General features: G+C 31.7%; 1 protein-coding gene across 1 annotated transcript in view; it reads left to right on the top strand.

Annotated features, from left to right (window-relative positions):
* Positions 1 to 1,889: 1,889 nt before the first annotated feature.
* The window catches only part of LOC127719271 (uncharacterized), a 175,153-nt gene continuing 165,934 nt past the window's right edge, over positions 1,890 to 11,108 (top strand). The window contains exons 1-2 of the mRNA XM_052225286.1: positions 1,890 to 1,971; positions 4,381 to 4,601. Of these exons, the coding sequence (XP_052081246.1) occupies positions 1,890 to 1,971; positions 4,381 to 4,601 (303 nt within the window). The remainder of the gene's footprint in view (positions 1,972 to 4,380; positions 4,602 to 11,108) is intronic.

Raw genomic sequence — 11,108 nt, 5'->3', positions numbered from 1 at the left:
AATTAACTAAACGTTACCAGTGTGTAATAATACACATGTTCAATAAAAACTCTAGCCCTAGGGTAGCTATTTATTTGTCACATTTGTTTACAATATAACCTATTAGGAATAATTCTAAGGACCAAAATCATATTTTTTTTCATATTTCTGTGTTTGCTAATTTCCTATAAATTTTTGAATGAGGCAATTGACAGTCAGTATAAACAAATGAGTACTTTAACCACAATTTATTAATTTACTAAATGTTTGTATTTGTTGCTTAACACTTTTGGTCTCAGCGTACTACATGAAGTTATTTCCAAAACACTGCTGTACACAAGCAAGGTAATATTAGTATACAGATTATTTACGTAATCACTGAAATACATGGCTAAAAATCAGCAGAATTCAAATACGTTGCTAGTTTCAAATACATATTATAATCAGTTTTCGTTTTGAAACGACGTGTATACTACCCATTCTCCTTATATAATAATAAGAAGACAGTGTATGCTTGACAAGGTGAAAACTATTCCTTAACAACAAGAGACAAAGACGTGAAAAATTACAGTTCAGCGAAACCTATTCCGTATACATGGTATAGTACACTATACAAGGACCCAATATCACAATATAATTATTCACGTTATCAGTCAAACAACTGCAAAGCATGCTTCTTGTTTATTTTCAAATTACACTAATTGACTGCAGTACAAATAGAATATCGAGGCGGAGGCAATAAACATGGACTGGGTGATATAAACTGATCCTGAATATAGGAATAAGTTGCACGGAACACACAAAAAATAAAAGAACGAACCTTGACTGCCAGACGAAATGAACAGAATAAAGAAGGAAATTGAAATTGTTATTCAGAATCACCCCCCTCATAATAGGTTTTATCCTAAAGAGTCATGCTGCATGTGTTTTTCGTTTTAAAGGGTATAGAACTCTCCCCAGTCACCAATGCTCGCGTATTACCGCTGTCAGGTTTGGGATGATGTTGGGTCTGAACCTTATAGTCGGAGACACTGGGTCGAGGTTCTATACCATGTGGTTATCTTCCTTACTTTGTTTTAAATTTTAGTGACATATATGAAATGGTACCCCTTCCTTTGTGAATGAGCAATCGTTTAAAATTGTAGCAAAAAATATATACATGTATTAGAAGAAAATGATGAATAAAAATAGTTCGTGTACAAAAAGGTTAAAATCATTATGTATTAGGAATGAGTAATATTGTTTTGCTGAATTTTTAATAAAAATATTAACAAAAATGCCGAACTCCAAGGTAAATTCAAAAAGGGGGAAATCCATAAAGCCCAACAAAATCAAACGTTAGACTATATCAACCAACGGAACGAATGGAAAACACCGCCTAACTAGGTACAGGCATTTATAAAAGGAAACGGTGGATGAAACCTGATTTTCTAGCTAGCCAAAGCTCCAACTTGTCAGACAGATGTTTATAAAACGTAAAACACCGTTAATTCTAATCATAATGTAAGTCGACGTCTACATTACTTGCTTTTTCAAAGGATTTAATTATAACTTTCTTCGGAAGACATCGAAAGAAAAATTATTTGGTTTTGACATTTGTAATATTTCTATGTAATTAACTTCGTTCCGACAGAAATTATCAGCATAAGTTGTTTGAGACTTATTATTATAATCATTCGGGTCGGCGAGTCCCGGATCAATCGGCGGTTTTTTTTTTTCACTGAGAGAAGAATCTGTTTGAAAATCAATTTTTTGATAGTCTATTGAGGTATTCATTTATAAAATTGATTGCACGTCTTACTTAGACAAATATTCAGTATAGTATTGCTATTTTTTGTAAGTTTTTTTATTACATTAGTCGTAAAAACTTCGATTTTTTTTCTTGTTTGTATTCCGTGAGTACAAAAAAAATGGCGGACTCCGACTGTTTTGAATCTGTTGAAGAAAGCTCTTCAGTAGGCAGAGGTTATGAGTCTGACTTCTCCACAAGAGGTATGTCTGATAATTCTATAGAAAGGGAGAGCAAAAAACGCAAATGTGCAACCCCTAGTCCAAATAAAAGTTACTCACACACAATCCAAACCCCAGCCACAGTCCGATATAGACCATTACGCAAAGCCCCTCGACCCTCTGTCCCCGACAACCAGCATATCATTATCAGTGCTAGAGGTGTTCGCCTAGCAGAACAAAATCCCATCAAAATTAAAAAAAATATTTCAAAGGAGTATGGAATAGTTAAAAATATTAGACCAATAAGATCTGGTAACATTATTGTACACTGTATGGATGGTATGCAACTAAAACAACTGATGAAAGCGACTCAGCTAGGAGAATGGCAAGTCAAGTGCTCTAAACCACAAAGTCTTCTGAGCTCACAAGGATGCATATATAATGTACCTCAGGAATATTCTGAGGAAGACATTAAATATGCATTTAATGAATATGGGGTCACAAAAGCCACAAGGCTTACATATTATGACAAACAACAAGCCAAAAGAGTACCCTCTAGAACTATAAAATTGTTCTTTAGCATACCACAAATGCCAACATCTGTATGCATTGGGTTTCTAAAGTACAGAGTTAAACTTTTTGTACCCAAGCCACTCCAATGCTATAATTGCCAACAGTTTGGCCATGTTGTTACAAATTGTAAAAGGGATAAAGCATGTGTAAAGTGTAGTTTAAGACATGAAGGCCAGTGTAATACTGATACAGTAGTGTGTGTAAACTGCAAAGGTCCTCATCAGGCAAACTCCAAAGATTGTCCTAAAAGAGTAGAAAAACAAAAAGCTCTCAAAAAGAGCAAGGAATTAAAAATATCAATCGGTGAAGTCACCAAAATTGTAAAAGGTGAAGACACTAAGACCTTAGTTGCTGAGAAAGAATTAAATATGCAACATATCAGTAAAACAAAAACCCACAAAAAATCTATAATGGGTGAAGTAAATACTACTGTTTCCCAAATGGTTTCAATAATGACTATTGCAATAACTCATATTATTAATGCTCCAAAAGAGAGAATTACAGTTGAGAATGTAGCAAAGTACATCAGTGAAGTGGCCAAAACTCTAAACTTGTGTAATGTTGACACAGATCAAATGAATCATTATATTGAGAAAAGCCAGTCTATCAGTATATAAAATTCAAAATAATCAATATATATACATATATACTAAATAAGTATTAACTTGAAGACCATCATTACTAACATCATGTATTTTATAATTATATTATTTACAATAATGACTAGTTCATTTGTTATACATCAGTGGAATTGCCATAGCTTTCATAGCAATGGTCCAGAATATCTATGGAATTTATCAAATTCATCTACTTATCCAGATGTATTATGCCTACAAGAAACTTGGTTTAAAAATGAAAATGACCTAATCGAAATTAACGGTTACACAGTTGCAGATTTCTCAGTTAGAGATGGCATAAAGGGGGATGGCACAGCTATATATGTCAAAGTAGACATCCCATACTCTAAGAAAGTAATAACTTCAAAATTTGAAACTTCTGTTGCTCAAATATCAATAAACAGTGATATGGTCACCATTATTAGCCTATATGATGCATCAACAGACACAAAAGAAGATGATTATATAAATCTCTTGAATCAAATTGAAGGTAAATTTATTATCTGTGGTGACTTTAATGCTCATCATTATCCATGGGGTAGTAATAAAACTGACACTAAAGGTAACTCATTGCATAATGCTATTAGTACCAATAATATTATAGTTTTAAACCCCTCCGATCTACAATTGTCATGTATTGATATATCAATGTCTAGTGTACAGCTAGCACACCAAATAACGTGGACAGTAGATAATAAATCCTTATATGGTAGTGACCATTTTGTAATACAATTATCATTGAATCAAACCTCATCGTGTTCAAACAGCGAACACGAGTTGATTTGGAACTATAAAAAAGCTAATTGGGATGGGTTCGCCAGCTCATGTCATAAACAACTTAGTGAGAGCATGGTTACCGACAATATTAATGAATCATGTACACATCTCACTAACACTATCATTAAAATTGCTGGTGAGCGCATCCCTTCCAAGAAAAGGAGGAAAAATAATAAACCAGAGGTACCCTGGTGGAATGAAAACTGTACAAGGGTGGTAAAAGAACGCAATAAAGCTCGTAACAAGGCCAGACATACGGGGGGTGGACATGATTATTTATTATACAAAGAAAAAGAAAAGGAATGTAGAAATACTATTAAATTAACACAGCAACAATATTGGGAAAACTTCTGCAGTGGATTGAATAATAATAATAATATAGGGCAAGTATGGAATACAATTAAGAGAATGATGGGTAAAACAATTAATTCTCTAATTATGCCAACTTTGATTTACAAAAATAAAATATATGAATCTACTAAAGAAAAGGCTAATATATTAGCTGAAGCATTTGCCAATGTAAGCAGTTCAAGTAACTATTCAGAAGCATTTATATCACATAAAGAACATATTGAGTCTCTAGAAGCTGAAAAGTTGAAAGAATATTTTTCTGAAAACTCCCAAAGTTATAATGAACCATTTACCCTTAATGAATTACAGGATGCTATTGCTGATACATCAGATACATCTCCTGGTAAAGATAAGGTTACCTATAGTATGTTTAAAAGCTTTAGTGATAAATCACTTGGTGTACATCTTTTATTATATAACAGAATTTGGTTCTCACAAGATCTTCCTCTGTCTTGGAAACATTCAATAATAATTCCAAGCTTTCAAAAGGGGAAAGATTCAAGTGACCCACATTCATATAGACCAATAGCTTTAACATCTAATTTTGTAAAAATTATGGAAAAGATGATTAATAACAGACTGAGGTGGTACCTTGAGAAAAATCATATTTACTCACCTTATCAGAGTGGATTTCGTCAAAATAGAAGTACGATGGAACAAATAATTAGACTTGATAACGATATACAAAAATCATTTTTAAAAAAAGAATATTAAGTTGGAGTAGTTATTGACTTCCAGAAAGCATTTGATATGATATGGAAGTTTGGATTTCTAAACAAAATGGTTAAAATTGGGATAAAGGGTAACATGCTCGGTTGGGTTAATTGTTTTCTCACTAACAGAACAATACAGGTCAAAATAAATAACACTCTTTCTGATACTCTCACGATCCAAAATGGTACCCCTCAAGGAAGTTGCATCAGCCCGACATTATTCAATATTATGGTAAACGATCTCCCCTCATGTATTAATAATTGTTCTATTTCCCAATTTGCAGACGATAGTGCAATATGGTTGTGTGGTAAGAATATTGGTTATATTCAAAGGAGAATACAGAAAGATCTTGACAATATCAAAACATGGTGTGATAAATGGGGATTTCTCATTTCCCCCTCTAAAACTGTAGCTATTGTGTTTAGTAGAAAGAAAAAGTCTGAGAAGTTATTATTTACGTTAAGTAACAGTTTATTACAAGTAGTCAATGAGGTGAAATTTTTAGGAATAATTATTGATAGTAAATTGACTTGGTTAAAACATATACAATACATAGAGGCAAAATGCAGTAAAGTCTTAAATTGCATGAAACTTCTAACAGGTACTAAATGGGGAGCAAACAGCCATTCTCTTAGAAACATATATATTGCACTTATAAGATCTAAAATAGACTACGGTTGTGAAGTATATAATTCCGCCTCACATTCCGTAAAGAAAATACTGGACCGGGTGCAAAGTCAAGCACTTCGAATTTGTACCGGTGCATATAAAAATGTAGCCACAAGTGGACTGCAAGTAGAAATGGGTGACCCACCCTACGAAGAACGTAGGAAGTGTCTTATTACAAAATCTTTCTTGAACATATCTAGTCATGAAGATAACCATCCAACTAAGGAAAGTTTAGCAAAAAAGGCAACATTTCTTTGCTACTCCAGGGAAATAAAACAGAATAAAAAACCATATTTTATTGTTTCAAAAGATATGATTAATCAACATGATATAGATATTAACCAAATATATAAATACAAACAATTCCCAACACCCCCTTGGCATTTGACTAAACCCCGTGTATGTACACAACTCACAAATCTCATCTCGAAAAAGGACAATCCACACTTAATTCGAAGTGAAAGTAACTTCATGATTGATACGCAGTATCGCCAGTTTTTAAAAATATATACGGACGGATCTAAAGATCCAAATTCTAATAAAACCTCATGTGCATTTGCAATACCTGAAATGGGAATAAAAAAAGGTTTCAAACTGCCTAAGAATATGTCAATTTTCACTTGTGAGCTTATAGCAATATTTCTGTCTCTTATATGGTTAGAAGAATTCAAACCAAATAATGTTATTGTGTTTGTCGACTCTTTATCAGCTCTACAAGCCTTAAAGAGTAATTTATTTAAGGTAAAAAATTATTTATTGTACGATATTATATTTTTATACAACCAGTTAGTGAAACTAGGTAGCAACATAATATTTGAGTGGATCCCAAGCCACGTCGGAATTTTAGGAAATGAAATTGCAGACCAGACTGCCAAAGTGACTCTTAATAAAGGTACAATAGATTGTCATATTCCCCTATATAAGGAAGACATCAAATGTTTAACAAAAAACATTTTAAAACAAATTTGGCAAAAACAGTGGTCAGACAACCCAAAGGGAAGATTACTACACTCCTTCCAAAATAATGTATCTTTTAAGATTACTATTCCACAAATGAATAGAGAAAATGAACGAATAATATTCAGATTAAGATCTGGCTCTATAAATGTCAATAAATATCTTCACAAAATAGGGAAAAGCCCGAGTGAAATTTTTGAAAACTGCAAAGTCACAGACGATGTTGCACACTTTCTATTAGTCTGCTCAAAATATGATGTGCAACGAAAACAGATGTTTGATACGCTTAAAAAAAAATGGAGTCATAGATCTCTCATTGAAACACCTTCTATCCGGATATACACAGACTTTTAGTCCCGTGCATAACTATCTACGGGAAACTAATATACTTATAAGAAAATAGGAAGACTCTCAACTATAAGTGTCATTTAGCTTTAGTTTAGATATTTAAAATAAATAATTATGTATTTGGAACCAGTGTATATGAATTATTTCTCAGATGGTCCCTCAAGTTAAATTATTTCATCAAGTTATACAACCAGCAAGATTAAAAATAAAAGAAAAACTCACCCGAATATAAAATCATTTCCTTTTTTAATATCCATAGAATAATGATAAGTAAGTCACAAGTGCAATGCACACGTCACCTTTGTGTCAGTCCATTGAGCGTAATCAAACAGACTTTTTTCTACCTGTGTCAAACATCAGTAAATCAATCACCTTTCAAACACCAGTACTAATTGACCATGAAATGCACGCAATTAATTTTAACAAGTATCAACATTCAATTTAAACACACTGATCTATTGAAGATTAGTACGCTAGATAAGTTAACATTATATATTAAGGGAAAATACAACATCACCTTAAGATTCTCTATAATGGACAATTAGAAATTAAGAAATAAAAACAACAAACACAACACACTATGCTCATATATTTAACAATAGAAACATTTGCTACAGGCTTCTTTTTTTATGAAAGTGCCACTAACATTTATCTTAATGTTAAAAGATTGAAGGAAAAGCAAGAACAAAGGAAAATACAATTTGTCTTTTCAGATCTTCACAAACTGACAATTATAGTCATATTATTAGAAAATAAGAAAAACAAACATACACAATCATTAAGCTCATATATTTTTTAGAATAGAAACAAGTGCTAAATCCTTTTCTATGACAATAAAATGATAAAATCTAAAATTTGTACTAGAGGATGCATATGTCAGTTAGACAAACACACACAGATTATTGTATATATATATGCACATCCCAGCACTTCTGTTTCGCTGACATTCTCTGTACTTACAACAAATTCAAACAATTGCATTGTTTTAATAATATACTGGTATTATTTTCTTTCATATTTTTCTATTTTTACTCCATTTATATATTACACACATATATATATATATCTAAATAGGCGATTAAGGGTGTAGGTAGGGGTGATTTCTCATTCAATGACAGAAGTGTTTTTTTTTTCTCGTCAGGGAAGGAGGAATCACTAAATACCAGTATGTCTTTGGAAATTTATTTGGAAAAAATTAACGGAACTTGTCGTTATGGAAAGGGAAAAACTACAATCAATCCTTACTTAAGGATTCTTTATTTGCTACATCAATCGTGGGAGACGTCCTTACATTGGTAGCATTTAACTAGCACATGTCTTGTTTTATGTTTCTAAATATACTTTTTTTTATAAGCATATCACAGACGACACAAAGGTGAACAACCAGATGAAATTTCTAAACAATTGTATGATACCTATCAATTAATAATGTACATTTCATTAGGAAGTATCATTTGCTTTTTTTTCTCTCTCATTTTCCTATTACATGTGCCTTCTGTTATGTGTTTTTTTTTCTCTCTACATATAAATACTTTATTGTAACACAGTCAACCATATTGTCAAAGTTTCATATAATTACTCGCCAAAACGTAATACTAAAAATAAATTAAGGAATGAAAGTATATATACATAATATTTATGTTATATGAATTTAAAGCGCAATTACTACATAAGTAAGCCGCCTACCAAAACCAATAACAACAACAACTTATAATTATCTTATTACCAGAAATCACGACATTCTTAATGAATAGAAATTCTAAAAAAAAGAAAAAAAAGAAAGTTTATTACAGAATAACATTTCCAACGAAAGTTTAATTTTCTACTGCATGTTTTGTTACAGAATCAGTTAGAATTTACAGGAAATCTACGGATAGATTGGTTCAAGCAGCATTAACAGAAATGTGTTACACATTCATAACTTAATATATAATAAATGTGAAATACGGAAATCTAACTGGTTGTTTATAATACACATTTAATGTTTTATAACGGACTTACACAGAATAAATGCAACAGTGTAGTGTATGATAAAACAGAAACTTTAATTATATAATTTATTAATTCAAAGAATTAAGAATTTAAGAAAAACACTGAACAGGACTTCATTTACGAATAAACAATTAGGCGACAAATTTCAACTGAGTTCGCTATGATTATACAGTAACTGTGTCGAATTTATTCAGTTTTAAGATAGGATTGCCAATAAAAACTTGAAAAATCAATGGAGAATTTATCTAAAAATGGCACAAGCCTGCACGTTGCTGGTAAAAATATATTTAAAATCTACACTTTAGCAATTTTAGCAATAATTGTATTTCTGATATCAATTTTGAACATAGTATGTATTGGTGTGTTATTGAAATCTCCAGAATTAAAGAAAAGCAGATTTCATTGCTTAACACTCGGATTAAGTGTGGGAAATTTTTTGACAACGATTTAAATTGTGGTACTTTTAGCGAATACCTGTTTAGAAACCATTGGATTACACGTACCTTATCTCTGTATGATTCTTTCGTCATTAGTATACTGTTCAATAGTGTTTTTTTTTTTCTTTTTCAAATACTGTTTATATGCATCGAAAGATATTTTGCAACGTCCGTTACAATTGACAGAACGTCAAAATTACCAAAACGATTAACACAGAAGAAAGTGATGGTGCTGATTTTTTTATTACCCCTTTTTTACAAAATATTAATCAACGCATTTGAACTCCAAGAAGATTGTGTGGCTAGTTTTCATTCATCAATGTACATCTATATCACAGAAATACCGATTATTATATTTTTAATTGTAATCGTTTATTTGTATATAAACATTATTGCACGTCTACGGAAGCTGTTGTCGCGAGTTTCATTCGCAAATGAAGTATTATCAGAATTTCATTACAAGCAACGAATCAGACGACTTAAAATTACAGAAAAGTACATTAGGACTGCTGCTAATTGTGTTAGTTATAGGATTGGTTCCACAAACAGTAGTTGCCCTAATAGGAAATCAAGGAAACGGGAATTATGCGAATATATCTTGGATACTCTCACCATTGTCAAACCCCATAATATATATTCTGCGCTTTACAGAATTAAGAGAAAGGATCAAGAAAACATGCTGCTTTTATCGTGCAACAAAAAGAAGTGTCAATCAATTAGAGTTTGTTCCTCACGGTAGTACGACTAAGAATACAAATACAGCAAAAGAACCAAGGATTTCTTTCACTACTGTCGAAAGCCAAATGATATAAAACAACATCACAACAGAGACAAAACAAACTACTAGTTATTTGAAAAAAAGTATTGTGATTGTTTGGCATGTTATTATGCATATAACAAAATAAGACTCATAAAATGTTCCATGTGGCTGTCGGTTATGATCACCACGTTTTCATCGTGGCAGAAATAACTGAAAAGGATAGGAAAAAAGGTTTAAAAAAGCCCAATAGGCATTACGTATTAGACAATAGTAAATTACCGATGTTGAAATTTCTTAAAAGGTAAAAACATTTAAAAATCAATATCACGGGTAGTATCCTCGTCTTATCGAGAAGCGTTTAGTACAGTGATTTTGTCATAGTTTGGTTAAGATGAACATGGTTGTGTTAAGTGTTTTTTATGACAAACAGTGTCAAAATATAAACATTCGAATAGTTTGTTAAAGGAACTAATGACAAAAAATTCAAGCTGATAAGCATCTTTGTTTACAGCTAATATGTTAGCACATCAAAATTTGTATCATATAGTTATTAATTTGACACAGAATAATGCTTGCGTATGTCAAAATTTAAAAGTTGTGATTTGTTAAAAAAAAGAAAAAGTGGTTTGCAAACTGTCTGCTACATCACATATTTTGTTAGGATATAAAACTGCTGTCAATTATCCCGAAAAACTGCTCCTAGTGCACACAATTTGAGATAACAGAATATTCGGTGTCATGGTTTGGTTCATTCGTGTCATGGTTTATTTCATGTTGAACATGGTTCAGTTATGTGATTCTATTCGTGAATGAAGGAAGAGTAACGATCAAAATAAACAGACATTATATATATTGAATTACTCTTTTTTAAATCGTTTTATTTGGAATACAAAAGGACATATATACGCACATTCAATGTAGTATTATATATATTAAGTACATGCGGTCTGATTGCCAATGAGATAACTATCCACCCGAGACCAA

The sequence above is a fragment of the Mytilus californianus genome, unplaced genomic scaffold (genome assembly GCF_021869535.1).
Source record: "Mytilus californianus isolate M0D057914Y unplaced genomic scaffold, xbMytCali1.0.p SCAF_11, whole genome shotgun sequence".
In the NCBI taxonomy this organism is placed as follows: Eukaryota; Metazoa; Mollusca; class Bivalvia; order Mytilida; family Mytilidae; genus Mytilus; species Mytilus californianus.
This window is presented reverse-complemented; position numbering and strand designations above follow the sequence as displayed.